Here is a 25,841-nt window from a genome sequence, read left to right as displayed (position 1 = left end):
TTTTAATTTTATTTTACAACTAACTAAGTGCCTCGACCCACCGAGGCACTTAGCAAACAAGCAGAGCATCGGAAGCGTGTCCGATCGCTTCCGATGCTCTGAAACACTGCCGGGCTCCACGTGGAGCGAAACCGGAAGTGATCACTCGTGGGGGAGTGATCAATCCGGTCCCGGCACTCGGGAACAGTATTGCAGGATGCCTAGACCTCAAGGCAAGCCTGCAATACTGTTAGAGCAGCTGGAAGCGATTTCGATCGCTTCCAGTGCTCTGTTAAACCGACGACGTATGCCATACGTCCTCGGTCGTTAAGTGCTTTTTTTTTGAGGACGTATGGCATACGTCGTCGGTCGTTAAGGGGTTAAATTTAAAAGTTACCTAGCATCACAATTTCAGCTGTGTCCAATACACATTAGTAGGAAGTGCCTATCTACCAATACACATTAATAGGAAGTGCCTATCTACCAATACGCATTAGTAGGAAGTGCCTATCTACCAATACGCATTAGTAGGAAGTGCCTATCTACCAATACGCATTAGTAGGAAGTGCCTATCTACCAATACGCATTAGTAGGAAGTGCCTATCTACCAATACACATTAGTAGGAAGTGCCTATCTACCAATACACATTAGTAGGAAGCGCCTATCTACCAATACGCATTAGTAGGAAATGCCTATCTACCACCAATACGCTTTAGTAGGAAGTGCCTATCTACCAATACGCATTAGTAGGAAGTGCCTATCTACCAATACGCATTAGTAGGAAGTGCCTATCTACCAATACGCATTAGTAGGAAGTGCCTATCTACCAATACGCATTAGTAGGAAGTGCCTATTTACCAATACGCATTAGTAGGAAGTGCCTATCTACCAATACGCATTAGTAGGAAGTGCCTATCTACCAATACGCATTAGTAGGAAGTGCCTATCTACCAATACGCATTAGTAGGAAGTGCCTATCTGCCAATACGCATTAGTAGGAAGTGCCTATCTGCCAATAATAATTAGTAGGAAGTGCCTATCTACCAATACGCATTAGTAGGAATTGCCTATCTACCAATACGCATTAGTAGGAATTGCCTATCTACCAATACGCATTAGTAGGAAGTGCCTATCTACCAATACGCATTAGTAGGAAGTGCCTATCTACCAATACACATTAGTAGGAAGTGCCTATCTACCAATACACGTAAGTAGGAAGTGCCTATCTACCAATACGCATTAGTAGGAAGTGCCTATCTACCAATACATTAATAGGAAGTGCCTATCTTCCAATACACATTAGTAGGAAGTGCCTATCTTCCAATACACATTAGTAGGAAGTGCCTATCTGCCAATAATAAATTAGTATGAAGTGCCTTTGACTAACAAGCATTAGTAGGAAGTACATTACTTATATTATATAGATGCACTAGTTTCAATTTGAATTTAATACAACTGTGACTTCACATGATGCTCTTTTATATGGATGACAGACTTATTTTGAGTTTAGTGTCTCTTTAAAGTAAAGCTGACTCATATGATATGATGTGTTGATAGATACAATTCAAATTGATTCAAACCTTAGATCCAGGGAGAAATCCATTTGCCATTTTTTTTATCTTGTTATTATTGTGACTTTGGTGAAAAGGGCTTTTACATTTAACCGTATAAGAATTAATGACAATTTACTGTTATGTAAAAGCATTGATCACTGGACAAGTTAGTATGTTTTACTTTGTTTACGTAAACATAGCACTTTTTACAGTACTTGTTCATCAAACAGATGCATTCAATGATAAAATCAGTATTACCATCAAATTATAAATGATGTATTTGTTAAGACACAAAGTACACAGCCAGGATCAACTGACATTAATAGAATGCACTAACAGCAAAACACACACTCATTAAAAAATGCTAGAATTAAATACAAATCTATTTTGAGAACTAAAGTGATTCATTATAAAAAAAAAAAGCATTTTTTTGTTTGTTTTATTAAACAGAACTGCATTATATATATACATCTTCCCCTCAGTAATATTTTATGCTGGAATAGAAATTATCCCTCTGAGTCATGCAGGGGTGTACAAGAAACTGCTGAGCCCAGGGGTAAACTATAAAGATAGGTTTCCTAAATACATATACATATTTACCTAATATAGAGAAGGAGAATCCCAGCAGCCAGTGAGGCAGGGACCCTAAGATGCACCTTTTAACTCCTAAAATGTGTGAAAACTACACTGTACTTATGAGTATGCTTGGATCCATAGCAAGCAAAAGATTGTCAGTGGATTTTATATTAAAGGGTCATGAAACCAAACATTTTTGTAGTGTGATTCAGATACAACATACATTTTTTAACAATAATCCAATTTATTTCAATGATCAAATTGACTTTGCTCCTGTGGTATCCTTTGTTCAAATACAGGTAGGTAGGCTCATGAGTGTGCATGTTTTTAGGGCACTATATGGCAACAATATTTTACATTTGCAAGAGCGCTAGACGGCAGTAGTTTTTACTGCCATGCAATGCTCAAGACTAGACACTTGCACATCACCTACCTAGACATGACCGTAACCCCTTAACGACCAACGTTCTACAGGGTACGTCCTACAAAAAACCGGTTGTTAACGACCAAGGACGTACCCTGTACATTATTAGTGTTTTCAAGCAGTAGAAGCGATCCTGATCGATGCCAGCCGCTTTCATGTTATTGCAGTGATGCCTCGATATTGAGGAATCCTGCAATAAAAATAATTAGCCATCCGATGCAGAGAGAGCCACTCTGTGGCCCTCTCTGCATCGGCCATCAATGGTCACGATTGTTGGTGGGTGGGAGCCATTGCAGGGAGGCGGTTGGGCGGCCATCGATGGGGGATGTGCATCAGCGGGGGGCGGGATCACGTGCATGGGAGCGGGTGCGAGCGCAGGAGCAGGAGGGAACGCTACACAATGGCACCATTTGGTTACGATAAGATGGGAGAGAGGAGGGGGGAATTTTCATCTAAGGGATCTGGGAGGGGGTGGGGGATTGGTTATTGAGGGGGCAGCTACACTACAGAAAAATATTTAAAAATAAAAAAATGCCATATTTTATGGCAAACTGGGTCCTGGCAGACAGCTGCCAGTACCCAAGATGGCGCACAATAAGGTAGAGAGGGAAGGTTAGAGAGCTGTTTGGGGGGGATCAGGGAGGTTGGGGGGATCCTAGACAGCAGAATATGTTTAAGAAAAAGCAAAACCCTTTTATTTTAGCACTGGCAGACTTTCTGCCAGTACTTAAGATTGCAGGGACAATTGTGGGGTGGAGGAGGGAAGAGAGCTGTTTGGGAGGGATCAGGGGGTGGGATGTGTCAGGGGGGAGGCTGATCTCTACACTAAAGGCATTTAGCGGCCTTCTAATTACCAAAAAGCAACACCAAAGCCATATAACTCTGCTATTTCTGAACAAAGGGGATCCCAGAGAAGCATTTACAATGATTTGTGCCATAATTGCACAAACTGTTTGTAAATAATTTCAGTGAGAAACCTAAAGTTTGTGAAAAAGTTTGTGAAAAAGTGAATGTTTTTTTTTTATTTAATCGCATTTGGCAGTGAAATGGTGGCATGAAATATATCCAAAATGGGCCTAGATCAATACTTTGGGTTGTCTACCACACTACACTAAAGCTAAAATTAACCAGACAAGCTCCCTAATTAACCCCTTCACTGCTGGGCATAATACACGTGTGTTGCGCAGCGGCATTTAGCGGCCTTTTAATTACCAAAAAGCAATGCCAAAGCCATATGTCTACTATTTCTGAACAAAGGGGATCCCAGAGAAGCATTTACAACCATCTGTGCCATAATTGCACAAGCTGTTTGTAAATAATTTCAGTGAGAAACCTAAAGTTTGTGAAAAAGTGAACGATTTCTTTTATTTGATCGCATTTGGCAGTAAAATGGTGACATGAAATATACCAATATGGGCCTAGATCAATACTTTGGATTATCTTCTAAAAAAATATATATACATGTCAAGGGATATTCAGGGATTCCTGACAGATATCAGTGTTCCAATGTAACTATCGCTAATTAAAAAAAAAAAAATTGTTTGGAAATAGCAAAGTGCTACTTGTATTTATTGCCCTATAACTTGCAAAAAAAGCAAAGAACATGTAAACATTGGGTATTTCTAAACTCAGGACAAAATTCAGAAACTATTTAGTATGGTTGTTTTTTGGTGGTTGTAGATGTGTAATGTAACAGATTTTGGGGGTCAAAGTTAGAAAAAGTGTGTTTTTTTCCATCATATTTTATTAAAAATAATTATAGTAAATTATATAATTTGATGATAATAATGGTATCTTTTGAAAGTCCATTTAATGGCAAGAAAAACGGTATATAATATGTGTGGGTGCAGTAAATGAGTAAGAGGAAAATTACAGCTAAACACAAACATCGCAGAAATGTAAAAATAGCGCTGGTCCCAAACGGTCAGAAAATGGAAAAGTGCTGTGGTCCTTAAGGGGTTAAAAAAAGAATACCATGAAAATAAAAGAAGTAAACTGGATTTTTTTTTAAAAAATCGTATGCTCTCTCCAAATCATAAAATAAAAATTAAGGGATTCATGTCTCTTTCAAAGTGAATTTCAACATCAAATATTCCTTAGTAAAAAAAAAGTGTATTTATCCTGCAGTTCTTTTTTTTAATTTTTTTTTTTTAAAAAAGTTTGATTTACAGAAATACAGCAAACATTTTTATGTTTTCTAGATATGCATTTTAGGGTTTGTGCCTTGCTGGCTGCTGGGATTTCCTTCTCTACATAGATATGCATTATAATATTTTACCCTTGGGCTCAGCAGTTTCTAGTACACCCTGCATGGCTCCAAAAGATAAATGATATTTCTAACAATACAGCATGAATCAATTGCCACACAAGGGCCGTTATCAATGTTAAATTTGAAAATAAACTCCTGGAACATTTTGCAGCAGACCAGCCAAGTAAGTACTTATGAGAGTATTGATCACACTGAGTTTCCAAAGTTATTTGAAACTGATTTGTAAACCATCACTTGACCAAGCACACAGCGGAAATGCGTAAAGAGCAGCTATTTAATATTATTATATTTTCATTTTTATTTCAATATTTTAACATTTTAAAATGGTAAAATTGTAAATGTACTATTATTGTTGAATTCAGATACAATACTAATGTATTTACATTCAGTTTTAGATTTAAACAGGATATGAAAGTCAAAATGAAACAAGCGCACACTTAGGCAGACTAATGAGTGTGCATATGCTACTTGCAGACTCCTGAGCCTGAAAGGTTTTACCAAATGATATTGAGGGAAAGTAACAGCCTTTGGGAGTTTTTATTTAATTTAATTTTATGTTGTATTTAAATCATGAAAGTTTAATTTTGACTTCCGTGTCTTTTTAATTGTCAGAATGTGTCTACACATTTAGTTCTCTCTCCCTACCCAGATATCCCAAATAACAAATGACACCTTTATTTGTGTAATGTTGTCATACATGTAGCTTGTTGTTATTTAGGCCTAAATATAGCAAGTCAGTAGATTAAGTATGTGTGACTTCACCAATGTGAGGCATAAAAGCAGGTGGAGTTAATAAGTTATTTAGTCAGCTTAATTTCTAGCAAAGCAGATGTAAACCAATACAAGCTGTTTTAGTTAGTTCTAACAGGGGATTTTGACATCTCGCTGAGTATGCCAATATAATACAGTACCCACCTGTGGATGTGCGGTGAATGTTAATTGTGGAGTTGAATTCCACACTGCCTTGATCTAAATAAATGATGGCTTCAATAGGTAGAGGTCCAGCACACTCAGCCCCATTAAACGTGAAATACCACCGCTGGCAGCAAGCTGTCTTACATTTAAGGCGCAGAGAACCACTGAAGACCACTCTCAATGCACTTTGAGAACGCATCTTGGTAAATGTGCATTCCTTAAGTTGGGCAAAGGAAAGAAAGGTTTTATTTTCAAAATGATCAAATATTTTATGTTTGCAAAATAATTCTCTAGAACAGTGTACAAATCATACATACATTAGTGTAGCACACACATGTATAGTACATATATTTTACAGTACTATTACAAATCTTTATTACAGTTAAAAAAAATAATGGTATTAAAACATTTGGACAATTGTTCTTCAAAAAAATGATATAGATGGCTTGTAAAATCTAAATATGAAGCTGTTGGGTGATTAGGCACTGATGTAGTGAAAATGTATGCAAATCATAATTATTAATACAAACAGAAATAAAAAGCATCATATTCTGGAACGTAAGTACTTCTGACGAAGGTGTTCTCACACTCATAAATGCAGAGTCGGGGGGTCTAATGACCTATCTGGCAATTGGTCACAGACCAAGGGTCCATATGGGCTGCCGGTTGCCCAACCCCTTGATGTAAAATAGAAAATGCAAGTTTCTATTTTACATCAATTTGACAGTGACCATTCAAGCATAGGGGTCTATCAAAATCTTTTTGTAAAACTTATGTAATGATTTTCAGTAGAAAAAGCATCATTACGGTATATGGGAATGTTTGTAGATAAATTATTTGAGAAGTTTGTCTAAAGGATTGTGTTTGACCCCATAGTCACTGTCAGATGTCAATGCAGAAGCACTGCTATTGTTCTCATGCACATTGGCAATGTTTATTGGTGGCAGCCATATTTGTATGATCCTGCCAGTACATAAAGGGGACTTTTTTTCCCCAGGGGACCCATTGGTCGTTTGAATGGATCCTTTTTGAAGTCCCACAAATCACGAAACAAAACCCATTTGGCATTCTGAGGTAATGGTCAGAGTTATCTTCTAAACTTTTAATAATACTGGGCTTTTTAAAAAAATGTGTAGCCAAGTTACAGAAAAAAACTGTCAAATTTGAATTAATTTATTAAAGGGATATTGTACACTAGATTTTTCTTTGTATAAATGTTTTGTAGATTATACATTTATATAGCCCATCTCGGAGTGTTTTTGTAAAAATGTATAGTTTTGCTTATTTTTTAATAACATTGTGCTGATTTTCAGACTCCTAACCAAGCCCCAAAGTATCAGATGTATACGTGCGTTTACAGAATTCTGCTGGCTCCTGTTTGTCTAATCTATCTTTTCATATACGGGGGGGGGGGGGAGAATGTCTGCTCCCAGAACCTTTCACTGGGAGTCCCAGCCTAACCTCATAAACACTGCTAAACTTGGAGCTTCTAAGTAAGTTTTTAAAAGGTTTAATACTTGATTTTTAGACCAGTACTGTGGGAGTAAGAAACACGTCCCTTTAAAGTTTAAAGGGACAGTATACACTCATTTTCATATTACTGCATGTAATAGACACTACTATAAAGAACAAGATGCACAGATACTGATATAAAAATCCAGTATAAAATGGTTTAAAAACGTACTTAGAAGCTTTCAGTTTAGCTCTGTTGAAAAGGTAGTTGGAAAGCCCACTGCAAGTGGGAAATAAGACACTCCCCCCCCCCTTCTTTTGCATATGAAAAGACCCTTTACACAAACAGGAGCAAGCTGGAGAAGGTAGCTGACGGTATTCAAATAAAACTTTGGGGCTTTGTTAGGAGTCTGAAAATCAGAGCAATGTTCTTTAAAAATAAGCAAAATTATACATTTAAAAAAAAACAAAAAACTTTTTGGGCTTTATAAATAGATCATCTACAAAACATTTATGCAAAGAAAAAATGAGTGTTTAATGGCCCTTTAAACCAACTCTTAAAAGGACAGTAAATGATTTGTAATTACAGATTTTTTTTTTCTGGAGTAGACAAGGCGTGCCACTGTCATTTTGAAAGCAAAATATAAAATAATAATAAAACAAAATCATAAAAAAAGTTTATTTCAAGTTTTGAATTTTTACTTCACATAATTGGAGATTTAGATTTTACTTTCCATTTAAGTAATTCTGTAGTATAGAAACATAAAACCAATTGGAAATGTTAGATAATAATGACAGTGTCAATATTTCAAGTTTAAAATAATTACTTGCAAATTTATGTGAGTAAATACAATAATAAAATACATAGGGAACTAGTGATAATATACTATAATACTTACGGCAATTTTCCCGAGGTCAATGCCATAGTTTAATGAGCTCCATGCACACTGCTTGAAGTTGGGGGTCCAGGACTCTTCAATACTCTCTTTCATACATTCTCCTTTTTCTCCTTTTGCTCCATCACGTCCTGGAATTCCAGGTGTCCCAGGAATACCGTTGACTCCAGGAGTCCCATCTCGACCATGTGGGCCCATTGGTCCTTGCATGCACATTCCATTATACTACAAAATAGCACAAAATATTATCTCATAGAACATGTTGGCATGTGAGGTATCATTAACATAGTTTCCTATAAAGTACATTTTGTGACACAAGCAATTAATAAGGTTACCAGGTGTCCAGTACCTCAATCCCTTATCTAGTTAACTATATAGTTGCAGCTGAGTGTCTAATGGTCTACACCTTTACAAGTATGTCACCAGATAAAAGTACAGCTAATGCACTGAATTATTGCAGGTGGTGGCCAAGGTTTAAGATATCAGTGGCACAATCCTGCATGTTTCAGTAGTAGGGGATAATTTTTTTTTATCTACAATTGGCACCAAAAATGTTAAATCACTGCCACAACCCATGGGCCATAGAGGTTTATATAACTCCTCTATTTGCTACTGGTACAAAGGGGATACACAAATGGTTGCACACTCTGTTACTGGCAAAAGTAATTAAATCACTTGTTTGGGTGTGTTACTGACATAAAGGGTTAAATCAATGATAGCCAAAAGATGAAAAAACAATCACTGGCTTATTTGTTACTGGCAATCTAGGGGATAAAAATTTGAATCAGCCATTAGAATGAGAGCTGCTTAAATCCTATTGGCTGATTTGAACAGCCAATAGGATTTTAGCAGCCCTAATTCCTATTGGCTGATTTAAATTTTTCAGCCAATAGGAATGCAATGGTACCCACAGTATAAAAGGGGTACCTTGCATTTCAATCCTCAGTGTGCGGCGGACGATCGCATTAAGAGGACCTCCACGTCGGATTGATGGACCTCCGCCTGGACCTCCGTCTTGGACCTCCGCCTTGGACCTCCGCCTGGACCTCCGCCTTGGACCTCCACCTGGACCTCCGCCTTGGACCTTCGCCTGGACCTCGGTCTCCGTGCATTGCCGCTCCGCATCCGCAAGGATGAAGAAGATGTTGGTCCAAAGATGGATGAAGATGGAGCCGCCTGGATGAAGATGCTGCCTGGATGAAGATGGAGCTGCTGGGATGAAGATCGTTCAAGCGGGACTTCAACAACTGTAAGTGGATCTTCGGGGGTTAGTGTTAGGATTTTTTAAAAAAAATTTTGTGGTTTTTTTTTTAGTTTAGGGTTTGGGCTTTTGTAAAAGAGCTAAATGCCCTTTTAAGGGCAATGCCCATACAAATGCCCTTTTCAGGGCAATGGGTAGATTAGGTTTTTGTTAGAGTTAGGTTTTTTTATTTTGGGAGGTTAGTTGGGTGGTAGGTTTTACTGTTGGGGGGGGTCTTTGTATTTTTTTTTTTACAGTTAAAAGAGCTGTTTAACTTAGGGCAATGCCCTACAGAAGGCCCTTTTAAGGGTTATTTGTAGTTTATTTTAGGCTAGGGTTTTTTTTATTTTGGGTGGTCTTTTTTATTTTTATAGGGCTATTAGATTAGGTGTAATTCATTTTATTTTTGATAATTTTGTTTGTTATTTTTCGTAATTTAGTGTTTGTTATTTTCTGTAATTTAGTCTTTTTTATTTTTTGTAATTAGATACTTTGTAATTTTTAGAGTAGTGTTAGGATTTTTTAGTTTTATTTAATTGGTAGTTAGTTTAATTTTAGTTTAATAGTTATATTAGTTTAATTGTTAGTTTAAACTTAGTTTTTTTAATTTGACAGGTAAGTTTTAATTTATTTAAGATAGAGAAATTGTAATTTTAATATAAAGTTAGGGGGCCTTAGGTTTAGGGGTTACTAGTTTAAATTAGTTTATTGCGATGTGGGGGCTTGCGGTTTAGGGGATAATAGGTTTATTATAGTGGCGGCGGTGTAGGGCTTAATAACTTTAGAATAGTGGGGGTGATGTGGGCGGACGACAGATTAGGGGTTAATAATACCGTGAGGGCCGCGGTTTACAGGTTAATAACTTTATTATAGTGGTGACGATGTTAGGGAGCGGTGGAATAGGGGTTAATAAATTTTATTAGTTGTGGCGATGTCGGGAGTGGCTGATTAGGGGTTAATAAATTTATTATAGTGTTTGTGATATGGGAGGGCCTCGGTTTTGAGGGTTAATAGGTAGTTTATGGGTGTTAGTGTGCTTTGTAACAGTTTAGTTATGAGTTTTATGTAACAGTTTTATTGCATAAAACTCATAACTACTGCTCTCAGATGGCGAAACGGATCTTGTCGGTATACGGAGTAACGCAAGCTTTTTAGCCTCACCGCAAAACTCTATTGGCAACGCTATGGAAGTCCCATGAAAAAAAATCATTTTTACGTGTTCAGGACTGATGTTGTGTTACAGGCTAAAAGGCTGTAACACAGCTATACCGACAAGACTTGTAATGGCTGCGTTGCTGTTTTAACGCTGAAATTACCATTTTTCCAGCGTTAAAACCCGAACGCAAAACTTGTAATCTACCTGAATGTTATTTATATGAAATACATGTACTAGCGCAGTCTAGCTGTAAAAACTGTCAAAATGCACTGAGATAACAGGCAGCCTTCAAGGGCTTATAAGTTAGCATATGAGCCTATCTAGGTTTAGCTTTCAACAAAGAATACTAAGAGAACAAAGCAAATTTGATTATAAAAGTTAAATGAAAGTTGTTTAAAATTGCATGCCCTATCTGAATTATGAAAGTTTAATTTTGACTAGACTGTCCCTTTAATAGTAAATGTTCATGTGTATGACCGAACATTTTACTGTAGCTGAATACTGCTTTCCTGCTGCTACCTAGTGGTGTTTTATCTATGTGTTTAACCCCCCAAAAAGCAAAGTCTTAAAAATTAAAGAAAAACCTCTATATGTATCAGGGAGAAGAATAAAAATGAGAATTATCATCACAGAATTTCTGAAATTAAAGAAGGGATTAGATAACAAATAACCTGGAAACCTACACTGACCTGAAGGGACCATAACTTCTATTCCTTGGCGCCACATAGAAAACATAAGCAGTTTTCTCTTTGCACGTGAACCCTTCCAGTACTGCCTGTGCTTTGCCAATGTAAATAGTGAAGTAATCATGAAGCTGACTTTGTTGTGTCTTATGGTTAATTGGAATTGTTGATTTTACCCTGGCTCTGAGTGCATGAAGGAAATAGCTTGGGTTGTGGATTTTTATTCCATGATGGGGAATATCTGAACCAATAACTGTGACAAATAATGAAAAGAGTAGTATACTGTATGAGAGTGTATGAAAATGTGAATGAATCACAGCCAAAATATACTGATAATATAAACAGGCAGTGTGTGCAAATCTGTTGCTGTGGTTTTGATTAGTTACTGCATTATAAAAAAACATAGAAATATGTCTGCAAGGAATGATGCACAGAGGCTTAATTTATCATTGCCAAAATGCAGAATAAGTAAAAAAGTGAGACAAAAAACATCTTAGTTAACAATTTAGCACTAGATTACAAGTGGAGCGATAACTAATAATCCCGCTAACCCATTAACTTCTGCTACAGCTGTATATATGTCTGTAAATACATATATACACATATAAATACATAAATACATATATACACATATAAATACATAAATACATATATACACATATAAATACATATATACACATATAAATACATATATACACATATAAATACATATGCACACACACATATATATATATATATATATATATATATATATATATATATATATATATATATATATATATATATATATATATACAGGTGTATATATATATATATATATATATATACAGTATATACATACATACATACATACATACATACAGGCAGTGCAGAATTATTAGGCAAGTTGTATTTTTGAGGATTAATTTTATTATTGAACAACAACCATGTTCTCAATGAACCCAAAAAACTCATTAATATCAAAGTTGAATAGTTTTGGAAGTAGTTTTTAGTTATAGCTATTTTAGGGGGATATCTGTGTGTGCAGGTGACTATTACTGTGCATAATTATTAGGCAACAAAAAACAAATATATACCCACTTCAATTATTTATTTTTACCAGTGAAACCAATATAACATCTCAACATTCACAAATATACATTTCTGACATTTAAAAACAAAACAAAAACAAATCAGTGACCAATATAGCCACCATTTTTTGCAAGGACACTCAAAAGCCTGCCATCCATGGATTCTGTCAGTGTTTTGATCTGTTCACCATCAACATTGCGTGCAGCAGCAAACACAGCCTCCCAGACACTGTTCAGAGAGGTGTACTGTTTTCCCTCCTTGTAAATCTCACATTTGATGATGGACCACAGGTTCTCAATGGGGTTCAGATCAGGTGAACAAGGAGGCCATGTCATTAGATTTTCTTCTTTTATACCCTTTCTTGCCAGCCACGCTGTGGAGTACTTGGACGCGTGTGATGGAGCATTGTCCTGCATGAAAATCATGTTTTTCTTGAAGGATGCAGACTTCTTCCTGTACCACTGCTTGAAGAAGGTGTCTTCCAAAAACTGGCAGTAGGACTGGGAGTTGAGCTTGACTCTATCCTCAACCCGAAAAGGCCCCACAAGCTCATCTTTGATGATACCAGCCCAAACCAGTACTCCACCTCCACCTTGCTGGCGTCTGAGTCGGACTGGAGCTCTCTGCCCTTTACCAATCCAGCCACGGGCCCATCCATCTGGCCCATCAAGACTCGCTCTCATTTCATCAGTCCATAAAACCTTAGAAAAATCAGTCTTGAGATATTTCTTGGCCCAGTCTTGACGTTTCAGCTTGTGTGTCTTGTTCAGTGGTGGTCGTCTTTCAGCCTTTCTTACCTTGGCCATGTCTCTGAGTATTGCACACCTTGTGCTTTTGGGCACTCCAGTGATGTTGCAGCTCTGAAATATGGCCAAACTGGTGGCAAGTAGCATCTTGGCAGCTGCACGCTTGACTTTTCTCAGTTCATGGGCAGTTATTTTGCACCTTGGTTTTTCCACACGCTTCTTGCGACCCTGTTGACTATTTTGAATGAAACGCTTGATTGTTCGATGATCACGCTTCAGAAGCTTTGCAATTTTAAGAGTGCTGCATCCCTCTGCAAGATATCTCACTATTTTTTACTTTTCTGAGCCTGTCAAGTCCTTCTTTTTACCCATTTTGCCAAAGGAAAGGAAGTTGCTTAATAATTATGCACACCTGATATAGGGTGTTGATGTCATTAGACCCCACGCCTTCTCATTACAGAGATGCACATCACCTAATATGCTTAATTGGTAGTAGGCTTTCGAGCCTATACAGCTTGGAGTAAGACAACATGCATAAAGAGGATGATGTGGTCAAAATACTAATTTGCCTAATAATTCTGCACTCCCTGTACAATGAGGGCAAACAATAAAAATACCTCTAGCACAGGATTGTGAAAATTGCCCAGCAGCAAAATGGTTAAACACTTTTAAATTTTAATATAAAAGATATAGGGGCCAATTTATCAAGGGCCGAATGGCCCCTGATGCCCCTGTTTCGGCCCGAGCTTTCAGGCTCACTGGAAACAGCAGTGATGAAGTAGCGGTCTTAAGACCGCTGCTCCTTAACTGGTCCGCTGCCTCTGAGGCTGCGGACATCAATCCGCCCGATCCTATATGTTCGGGTTGATTGACACCACCTGCTAGGGGGCTGCATTTCACAAGCAAGTCACAAGAACTGCTTGTGCAATGTTAAATTCGGCATTCAGCGATGTCTGTCGGCCATGATATGCTACAGCGTATCATGTCGGACACACATTGATAAATCTGCCCCTTAGGGTCACATTACAAGTGGCACGCTAACTTTTTCCGCTCACACACTAAAGGTTAGATTTTTTTTGTTCTGTTTTATTTTGTCCCCTTTTTTAATTCTTAAAATTTTCAATTTCTGTGTTTCACACAAAGTCATTGGCTGTATACCATAGTAACCCATTTAAAACTGCCTGCAAATGGCCTGAGTAGAGAAGGAAACTTAGGTTACAACATGGAGGTACAATTGCTTTATGGACACCAAAATTACAGAGGGGACTGTGCACCCAGATAGATTGCTTAAACAACTCAATGTTCATGCAAAACTGCAAAGAGCCAAATTGTGTGCCCAAACACTGTATAAAGTCCTGTCTTTTACTCAACACATTTACCAGGATCTCTCTAATCCAATGAATTATAATCTTTGTCTTTTGATACTCGATTTATAGCAAATACTGTAACAATCATTCAGATAGATTACGAGTTGTGCGTTATGAGTGAAAAAGCATTGTTATGGCTCTTTTTCACTACCGCTGGTATTACAGGTGTTGTAGGTATAGCTGTACCGCACATCTTTTTGGCCGTCATGCAACGTAAGTACCGCACTTTTTAAAAAGTCCTTTTTCAATGGGACTTCCACAGCGCCGGTATTACGAGTTTGCCTGTCTGGCCAAAAAGTGAGCGGTACATCCTATAACTACAGCATCTGTACCGCCACCTGAAAGTCAGTAGTTATGAGTTTTACGTTACAAAGCTGTACCATAAAACTCATAACTACAGTGTTACAAAGTACAATAACACCCATAAACTACCTATTAACCCCTAAACCAAGGCCCTCCCGCATCGAAAACACAAAAATAAAATTATTAACCTATAATCTGCCGCTACGGACATCGCTACCACTATAATAAACATAATAACTCCTAAACCGCCACACTCCCGCATCGCAAACACTAGTTAAATATTATTAACCCCTAATCTGCTGCCCCCAATATAGTCGCTACCTACATACACTTATTAACCCCTATTCTGCTGTCCCTAACATCGCTGCAACCTACATTATTGTTTTTAACCCCTAATCTGCTGTCCCCAATGTTGCCGCCACTATACTAAAGTTATTAACCCCTAAACCTAACCCTAAGTCTAACCCTAACGTAACCCTAACCCTAACACCCACTAACTTTAACATAATTAAAATATTTCCAAATAAAAATTACAATTAATACCGAAATAATTGCAATTTCAAACTAAATAAATACTTACCTGTAAAATAAAACCTAAGTTAGCTACAATATAACTAATAGTTATATTGTAGCTAGCTTATGTTTTATTTTTATTTCACAGGTAAGTTTGTATTTATTTTAACTAGGTAGATTAGTTATTACATAGTTATTAACTATTTACTAACTACCTAGTTAAAAGAAATACAAATTTACCTGTAAAATAAAACCTAACCTGTCTTACAGTAAAACCTAACATTACACTAAAATAAATATATTACATTAATCAAATACAATTAACTAAATTACAAAAAAAATAAACACTAAATTACACAAAATAAAAAAGAAATTATCAAATATTTAAACTAATTACTCATAATCTAATAGCCCTATCAAAATAAAAAAAGCCCCTAAAAAGCCCAGTAAATTACACAAAATAAAAAAGAAATGATCAAATATTTAAACTAATTACTCATAATCTAATAGCCCTATCAAAATAAAAAAGCCCCCCAAAATAATAAAACCCAGGGCATTGCAGGGCATTGCCCCAAAGAAATCAGCTCTTTTACCTGGCAAATAAAAATACAAACATCCCCCACAACAGTAAAACCTACCACCCACACAACCAACCCCCCCAAATAAAATTCTATCTAAAAAACCTAAGCTACCCATTTCCCTGAAAAGGGCATTTGGATGGGCATTGCCCTTAAAAGGACATTCAGCTCTTTTACATTGCCAAAACCCTAAGCTAAAAATAAAACCCACCCAATAAACCCTTAATAAAACCTAACAATAACCACCAACGATCCACTTACAGTTTTGGAAGACTGGACAGCCATCCTCATCCAGCCGGCTAAGTCCTCATTAACGCGGCAAGAAGTTCTCAACAAAGCCGGGAGAAGTCTTCATCCAAGCGGCATCTTCTATCTTCATCCTTCCGTCGCGGAGCGGATCCATCTTCAAGACATCCGGCGTGGAGCATCCTCTTCCTATGGTCCCAGCCGTACAATGAAGGTTCCCTTTAAGGGACGTTATCCAAGATGACGTCCCTTGAATTCTGATTGGCTGATAGAATTCTATCAGCCAATAGGAATTAAAGAGTAAAAAATCCTATTGGCTGATGCAATCAGTCAATAGGATTGAGCTTTAATCCTATTGGCTGATCCAATCAGCCAATAGGATTGAGCTTTCATTCTATTGGTTGATTGGAACATCCAATAGAATGCAAACTCAATCCCATTGGCTGATTGGGTCAGCCAATAAGATTGAAGCTCAATCCTATTGGCTGATTGCATCAGCCAATAGGATTTTTTACCCTTTAATTCCTATTGGCTGATAGAATTCTATAAAGAGAATGCTTCGCGCCGGATGTCTTGAAAATGGACTATTAGGGGGATATCTGTGTGTGCAGGTGACTATTACTGTGCATAATTATTAGGCAACTTAACAAAAAAAAAAATATATACCCATTTCAATTATTTATTTTTACCAGTGAAACCAATATAACATCTCAACATTCACAAATATACATTTCTGACATTCAAAAACAAAACAAAAACAAATCAGTGACCAATATAGCCACCTTTCTTTGCAAGGACACTCAAAAGCCTGCCATCCATGGATTCTGTCAGTGTTTTGATCTGTTCACCATCAACATTGCGTGCAGTAGCAACCACAGCCTCCCAGACACTGTTCAGAGAGGTGTACTGTTTTCCCTCCTTGTAAATCTCACATTTGATGATGGACCACAGGTTCTCAATGGGGTTCAGATCAGGTGAACAAGGAGGCCATGTCATTAGATTTTCTTCTTTTATACCCTTTCTTGCTAGCCACGCTGTGGAGTACTTGGACGCGTGTGATGGAGCATTGTCCTGCATGAAAATCATGTTTTTCTTGAAGGATGCAGACTTCTTCCTGTACCACTGCTTGAAGAAGGTGTCTTCCAGAAACTGGCAGTAGGACTGGGAGTTGAGCTTGACTCCATCCTCAACCTGAAAAGGCCCCACAAGCTCATCTTTGATGATACCAGCCCAAACCTGTACTCCACCTCCAACTTGCTGGCGTCTGAGTCGGACTGGAGCTCTCTGCCCTTTACCAATCCAGCCACGGGCCCATCCATCTGGCCCATCAAGACTCACTCTCATTTCATCAGTCCATAAAACCTTAGAAAAATCAGTCTTGAGATATTTCTTGGCCCAGTCTTGACGTTTCAGCTTGTGTGTCTTGTTCAGTGGTGGTCGTCTTTCAGCCTTTCTTACCTTGGCCATGTCTCTGAGTATTGCACACCTTGTGCTTTTGGGCACTCCAGTGATGTTGCAGCTCTGAAATATGGCCAAACTGGTGGCAAGTGGCATCTTGGCAGCTGCATGCTTGACTTTTCTCAGTTCATGGGCAGTTATTTTGCACCTTGGTTTTTCCACACGCTTCTTGCGACTCTGTTGACTATTTTGAATGAAACGCTTGATTGTTCGATGATCACGCTTCAGAAGCTTTGCAATTTTAAGAGTGCTGCATCCCTCTGCAAGATATCTCACTATTTTTGACTTTTCTGAGCCTGTCAAGTCCTTCGTTTGACCCATTTTGCCAAAGGAAAGGAAGTTGCCTAATAATTATGCACACCTGATATAGGGTGTTGATGTCCTTAGACCACACCCCTTCTCATTACAGAGATGCACATCACCTAATATGCTTAATTGGTAGTAGGCTTTCAAGCCTATACAGCTTGGAGTAAGACAACATGCATAAAGAGGATGATGTGGTCAAAATACTAATTTGCCTAATAATTCTGCACCCCCTGTATATATATTTTAGAAGACATCCCAAAGTATTGATCTAGGCCCATTTTGGTATATTTCATGCCACCATGCTTGTAGGGAGCATGTAGGGTTAATTTTAGCTTTAGTGTAGAGATCAGCCTCCCACCTGACACATCACACCCCCTGATCCCTCCCAAATAGCTCTCTTCCCTCCCCCACCCCACAATTGTCCCCGCAATCTTAAGTACTGGCAGAAAGTCTGTCAGTACTAAAATAAAAGCTATCTTTTAATATTTTTTTATTTATTTTTTAAGCATATTTACATATGCTGCTGTGTAGGATGCCCCCTTAGCCCCCAACCTCCCTGATTCCCCCCCCAAACAGCTCTCTAACCCACCCCCTCTAATTTATTAGGAGCCATCTTGGGTACTGGCAGCTGTCTGCCAGTACCCAGTTTACAAAAAAAGATTTATTTATTTATTTTTTTAAATTCTGTAGTGAACAAGCGTTGATATGTTCACTAATTTTTAGAAATATTGGCTTAAAATTCTGATCATACCAATCTTTAGGATTCTTACTGAGGCATATACCTAGATATATAATTTAGTCCATTTATTTAAAGGGGCTTTCAATTATAGAGTCTCTATTTATTTTTTAACTATAGAAGCTCTGTTTTGTTAATACTGACCTTATAACCCAAAAAAGCACTGTATATATCTATTATTTCATTTAATCTTGGGATTTTCTGAGTGGTATGTCTTAGAAAGATTAACACATCATCCGCATATAAGATAATTTTTTCCCCTATATTTTTACCCCTTGTAAATCCTGACAGATTTTTATAGCTAATGATTCAATAGATAAGTTGAACAGGAGGGGCGATAGTGGACAACATTGTTGGGTAGGGATGGGCGAATGTTTCGCAACATTCGAAAAATGAAACGAATTTTAACACATTCGTTCGTTTGAATCGAATTTCAAAGGTTTACATAACATTCTAACTTTCGGTTTTTGAATGTTCGGTTTCTAATTTTACGATTACATTCGAAAATATTAGTTTTGAAAAATTTGAATTTATATTTGTAATAGTATTTCTAATGCTTTCTTTAAATGTAATATTTGAATTATGCAATATTCGAATTCGAAAAATTTGAATTTATATGTTTGTAATAGTATTTCTACTGCTTTCTTTATTATCAGGTATTTGTAGAGCGCCAACAGATTCCGCAGCTCTTTAAATGTAATATTCGAATTATGCAATATTCTATATAGAAACATTCAAAATTATATATTTGTATCTATTATGTATCAATTTACTAGATTCCCTCCCTACCACATGAACTTTTGAACTTCTGAATAGTATTTGTTAAATAGAATGTTAAGTCGAAATTTCGTATGTGGACATTCTATATAATTATAAACATTCGAATACGAAAGTGACATTCGAAAACTGTAAATAGCATTCGATTATAGAATTTTTAAGAATATTCGTTCTTATCAACATTCGGATTTATAATTCGAATTTCGGTAATAACATTCGTTCTAACATTCAAATTTGGAAATTTGCACATTCGCCCATCCCTACTGTCGGGTTATCATATATTGATCCAATATAGTTCATGAAAACCCAGAAAAGCCAAACTTTATCAGAGATGTAAACAAATGATCCCACTGCACTGCTTTAATTGCTTTTTCAGCATCTATGACTATCATTACTGCGTCTTGATTGTGTTTATTATTTTTGGCTCTATAATTCCTGAAGTGCTCAAGAATCATACAAGCTTTACGGATATTGACTACAGAACTCCGACCATTCATAAAACCCCCCTGATTAAAGTGTATAATATTACCTATTATTTTCTTGAGTCTTTCTGCCACTATTGAAGCTAGAATCTTGTAATCTGTATTAAGCAGTAAAATTGGTCTATGGGAGTCTGGCTGATTGGGGTCTCTACCTTTCTTATGAATCATAATTGTTAGTGCTCTGGTAAAGATTTTGGACATTGGTCCTCTGTCCAAGTAATTATAGATAAACAGCTTTGTCAATTTTTTAAAAATTTATTTGCTTAATATTTTGTAGAACTCTGCTGGTAGTTGATCTGGACCAGGGGCCTTGTTAACTTTAATCTTTCTGATTGTTAACTCAACCTCTTCTTCTGTAATTGGTTAATACTTTCAATCTGTTCTGCCAATAAACTGGGGATGGATAGAGTGTCCCAGAAAAGATCTTTTTTTATGCTGTCTATCTTACTAGCGCTATAAAATTTCCGATATAATTTGTAGAAGGTGTCATTTATTTTCTCAGGATCATGTGTAATCGAATCTCCTGCATTTCATCATTTAATTATATTGTTGTTTTTTTTTTTACAGATTTTACTACCTTAGCCAAATAGCTGCCCGTTTTATTACCAAATTTCATAAATTTAGCTTTGCTTTTAAAATTCTCTTATGGCTTCTTGTAAAAAAAATGTATCCCTTTCTCGTTTTGCTTGTATATATTTAGACCAATTGTTCTTTGAAGCTATTGGAAGATATCTATTATATGCATTGGTGAATTGATTAGTGAGTTGTTCCTCTATCTTTTTTCTTTTTTTTTTTAAAAAAAGTTGCCATAAAACTCACTATCTCTCCTCTTAATACAGCTTTCGCTGTTTCCCATAGAATTTCTATCATGTCTTCATATTCTCTATTCAGATTTAAAAAAAATATAAAAAATTACCCTTAGCATAGCGACAAAAGGAGCAATATTGAGCATATATTTAGGGGGAGGGAAATTCTCTAGATTCCTTTTTTTTTTAAATATCTCCAAAGAATATTTTTAATGTTATGGGAGCATGGTCTGAAATTGTGAATTCCTTTATTTCTGCTTTTAAATCTTCCCTCATTAAAACGTCAGCTACTAAGAAATAATCAATCCTGGACAAAGAGGCAAATGATTTAGATAGACATATATAACATTTAGTATCCAGATTCTGAATCTTCCAGATATCCTTTAATTTAAGGGCTCCTTTGAATGTGATATTCTATAATCCTTTTCTCTACCTAGCAGGCTTTTCCTGTTGAAATCACCCTCTACTATTAAATTAGAATCTATATATTTGAGAAGAAGCGCCTGTAATTTGCCCCAGAAATCCATATCTATGTTATTCGGGCCGTAAATATTGCATACTGTGTAAACCATCCCTTTAATTTGTAATTTAATAATAAGATAGCGTGAATTATCATCTATTTTAGACTCAATAATTTTATATTCTACATTTTTATTGAACAGAATAGCCACCCCTTTTTTCCTTTCAGTACATGGTGTAGCATATATCCCCTTTACCCAATTAGCTTTAAGTTTGTCCAGTTCTGAAGTCGATAATCTCATCTCTTGTAAAAATGCAATATCAGTGTTTATTTTTTTAAATTATTTGAGAATTGTCTTTCTTTTAATTGGTGAAATTATTCCACCTACATTCCATGACGTAATATTTATTAAATCCTTTGAACTAGAAGCCATGAAACTATATTAAAAAATCTAAGTAATACATACATATATCCTAATATCCTTATACTGATCAAAACTGCCTTTTAAAAACCCTGTTATTGTGGGAGAAGGTTGATAAAGAAAAAAACAAAAACTCCAAATAAAGAGAAAAAATAAAAAACTGTAGCATCCCCTTTATACATATTAAACCGTGCCATTCTCTTGAGCTAAATACCGCCTTGCTTCTTCACTATTCTGGAAGGATTTATAGCCTTCTTTAAACCCTACGTTCAGTATGGCAGGGTAAACAAAAGATGCCTGCAACCCTTTTTGAATAAACTGTGAACATAGCTGTAACATTATTTTCCTTTTGTCGGAAGTTTCTAAAGAGAAATCATGAAAAATCATAATTTTTTTGTCTTCTAGCATCAGTGGTTTAGATCATTTTTGTAATGGTTTAAAATCTCTGTTTTGTCCTTATAATTAAGGAACTTGGCTATTGTTGGTCTGTGTAATTGCCTATTTTGGGATCCTTCTTTCATGGACTTTATACTGGGGCCTAGTCTGTGAACTCGTTCTATTATTATCTCTGTTGCATACTCTTGCATGCCTAGCCGTCTAGGTATTTTGAAATCAATGACTCTAAATCTTGTTGTGACTATTTTTCAGATATGCCTATGAATCTTAGATTATTTCTTCTGGATCTATCTTCTGCTATGTCAGCAATTTTTGCTATTTTTGCTGTTAGTGAGTCAATTATATTGCTCTTGGAGCTCATTTGATCCTCTAAATCAGAGATTCTGGTTTCTGCCTCTCCTATTCTAGCATTAAAGTGTTTTAATTTATTAGACAACCCTGATAGCTCCTGTCTAAGGTTATCAAACATTTGGGTATCAATATTTGTATATGTCCTGCTCACACTATCCATGCTCTCTTGTGCTTGTTCAGTAATGTTTTTATTTATATTTCTATCTCTGTTTTTAGCTGCCATTGTCATTGGTGATTTGTTTTTTTAAATATAAACAAATTTCTCCATAAATAAGACAAGACACTGTGGCAGAGTGAAAAATGCACACACAGATGGAAAAAGAAAAAAAAAAGTGGAGGGGAGGGGAAAGGGTGTAGGAAGGAAAGGGAGTGGCCGAAGGGCCCCCTGACCTATAGATTAAGTGGGCAAAGACTGAGACAAGTGAAAGGAAGTGGCTGTGTGAAACACAAGTCTAAATGGAGTGGAAGTGACTAGAACAAGTAACTAGAGGATAATAAAAAATAAAAAAAAAGTGACAAAAGTGACTGAGATAAACTCAGACCTAGGGGCTGATTTACTAAAGTGCAGACGGACATGATACGATGTAGCGTATCATGTCCGCTGCACATCGATAAATGCAGACAGCATACGCTAGCAGGCGGTATCCATTAGCCCGATCATATAGGATCAGGCGGATTGAAGAACGCAGCATCAGAGGCAGCGGACAAGTTATGGAGCAGCGGTCCATGAAGGTTCGTGCAGAGCAGCGGTCCTGAAGGATCGTGCGAAAACAGGGGCATCAAGCTCAATCCGGAGCTTGATAATTCGGCCCCCTAGAAAGAAGGTTGTGAAAAAGGAGTGATCAGAATGGGTGACTAACACACAATGAAAATTTTTTTTTTAAATTTCTATGTATATTACTCTCTTGCACCATGGAAGAGGTTAACTCTATGGCATCAGTGCCTATGGGGCTCTTCTGAGATATCTAATCAATTGGCTTTATACAATATTTATCAATTTGCTATCTTATAATTTATTGCCTTCTGCTAATACCAAATATATTTCTTCTAAAGATAGACTCACAGGGGAGACTAAGTAGGGAGGAGAGATCTATTGTTTTACAACACAAATGCCCAATGTTAGTTTTAACCTTGAATATACTAACTGCTTTATATCAGGGCATTCGACTTATAACCATTTTCAAACCTCTATTATATTTTTACACCTATTGTATATATCAGATTAAGCATGGGGCAGGTAGAACAGAGAAGGCTATGCCTGATTATGAATCAGAACTAAATTGCAACAAAAACTGGTAACCATTTACCCAGTAAAGAAAATCAATATTTAAATTCTACTGTACATTATAAAAATTCACACTTATGTTCTCAATCTTAACAACTTTATATTTAGGGCTGTTCTTTCGCAAACCTAGAAAGTTATGTTGCTTTGCCTCTTTTTCAGGGCAAACGACTTATTACATAACAGTAATGCGTACTCTTATACTGTAACTAAATATCTCTGTATGATGTCTATAGATGATTAAAAACCATACATTCAATAATGCAAGTAGGAATTAATACCCCTATAGCCAGAGAGCAAATAAACAGTGGTTTTCTATAGATTATATATACTCAATAACTTTAGTATCAACTTTAACAAGCTATAAATTCGACTTTATACTTAAGGTAGAAAATATCCGATTGGCTGAATCAATCAGCCAATAGGATTGAAGGTCAATCCTATTGGCTGATCCAATCAGCCAATATGATTGAGCTTGCATTCTATTGGTTGTTCCAATCAGCCAATAGAATGCATGCTCAATCCTATTGGCTGATTGGATCAGCCAATAGAATTAAACTTCAATCCTATTGGCTGATTGCATTAGCCAATAGGATTTTTTCTACCTTAATTCCGATTGGCTGATAGAATTCTATCAGCCAATCGGAATCTTAGGGACGCCATCTTGGATGACGTCACTTAAAGGTACCGTCATTCAGTAAGAAGATTCCGGATGAAGAGGATGCTCCGCGTCGGATGTCTTGAAGATGGACCCGCTCCGCGTCGGATGGATGAAGATAGAAGATGCCGTCTGGATGAAGACTTCTGCCCGTCTGGAGGACCACTTCGCCCGGCTTGGATGAAGACTTCTCCCGGCTTCGTTGAGGACTTTGGCCCGGTTGGATGAAGACTTCTGCCGCTTCCTTGAAGATGGATGTCCGGTCTTCAGAACTGTAAGTCGATCTTCAGGGGGTTAGTGTTAGGTTTTTTTAAGGGTGTATTGGGTGGGTTTTATTTTAGGTTAGGGTTTGGGCCTGCAATAGAGCTAACTGCCCTGCTTAGGTTTTTTAGTTAGCATTTTATTTGGGGGGTTGGTTGTGTGGGTGGTGGGTTTTACTGTTGGGGGGTTGTTTGTATTTTTCTTTACAGGTAAAAGAGCTGATTACTTTGGGGCAATACCCCGTAAAAGGCCCTTTTAAGGGCTATTGATAGTTTAGTTTAGGCTAGGTTTTTTTTTTATTTTTTGGGGGGGGGTTATTTTGATAGGGCTATTAGATTAGGTGTAATTAGTTTAAATATTTTGTAATTTGTTTATTGTTTTCTGTAATTTAGTGTTTTTTTTTGTACTTTAGCTAATTGAATGTAATTTATGTAATTAAATGTATTTAATTTAGGTAAGTTATTTAATTGTAGTGTAGTGTTAGGTGTTAGTGTAACTTAGGTTAGGTTTTATTTTAAAGGTACTTTTGTATTAATTTTAGCTAGGTAGCTATTAAATAGTTAATAACTATTTAGTATCTATAGTATCTATTCTACCAAGTTAAAATAAATACAAACTTGCCTGTAAAATAAAAACATAATTTATGCTTACCTGATAAATTTATTTCTCTTGTAGTGTATCCAGTCCACGGATCATCCATTACTTGTGGGATATTCTCCTTCCCAACAGGAAGTTGCAAGAGGATCACCCACAGCAGAGCTGCTATATAGCTCCTCCCCTAACTGCCATATCCAGTCATTCGACCGAAACAAGCCGAGAAAGGAGAAACCATAGGGTGCAGTGGTGACTGAAGTTTAATTAAAATTTAGACCTGCCTTAAAAGGACAGGGCGGGCCGTGGACTGGATACACTACAAGAGAAATAAATTTATCAGGTAAGCATAAATTATGTTTTCTCTTGTTAAGTGTATCCAGTCCACGGATCATCCATTACTTGTGGGATACCAATACCAAAGCTAAAGTACACGGATGATGGGAGGGACAAGGCAGGAACTTAAATGGAAGGAACCACTGCCTGTAGAACCTTTCTCCCAAAAACAGCCTCCGAAGAAGCAAAAGTATCAAATTTGTAAAATTTTGAAAAGGTATGAAGCGAAGACCAAGTCGCAGCCTTGCAAATCTCTTCAACAGAGGCCTCATTTTTAAAGGCCCAGGTGGAAGCCACAGCTCTAGTAGAATGAGCTGTAATTCTTTCAGGGGGCTGCTGTCCAGCAGTCTCATATGCTAAACGGATTATACTCCGAAGCCAAAAAGAAAGAGAGGTTGCCGAGGCTTTTTGACCTCTCCTCTGTCCAGAGTAAACAACAAACAGATGAGATGTTTGGCGAAAATCTTTAGTAGCCTGCAAGTAAAACTTCAATGCACGGACTACGTCTAGATTATGCAAAAGACGTTCCTTCTTTGAAGAAGGATTAGGGCA

General features: G+C 36.9%; 1 protein-coding gene across 1 annotated transcript in view; it reads right to left on the bottom strand.

The window, feature by feature from the left end:
• CTHRC1 (collagen triple helix repeat containing 1) overlaps nt 1-25,841 on the bottom strand; it is a 142,225-nt gene that overhangs the window by 47,060 nt on the left and 69,324 nt on the right. Inside the window, exons 3-4 of the mRNA XM_053715924.1 lie at nt 8,069-8,290; nt 5,718-5,934 (exon numbers count right to left, since the gene is read on the bottom strand). Coding sequence (XP_053571899.1) covers nt 5,718-5,934; nt 8,069-8,290 — 439 coding nt within the window. The remainder of the gene's footprint in view (nt 1-5,717; nt 5,935-8,068; nt 8,291-25,841) is intronic.

Source organism: Bombina bombina, chromosome 5 (assembly GCF_027579735.1).
Source record: "Bombina bombina isolate aBomBom1 chromosome 5, aBomBom1.pri, whole genome shotgun sequence".
Classification (NCBI taxonomy): Eukaryota; Metazoa; Chordata; class Amphibia; order Anura; family Bombinatoridae; genus Bombina; species Bombina bombina.
The sequence above is the reverse complement of the archived record's forward strand: the minus strand, read 5'-3'. Positions and strand labels throughout refer to the sequence as shown.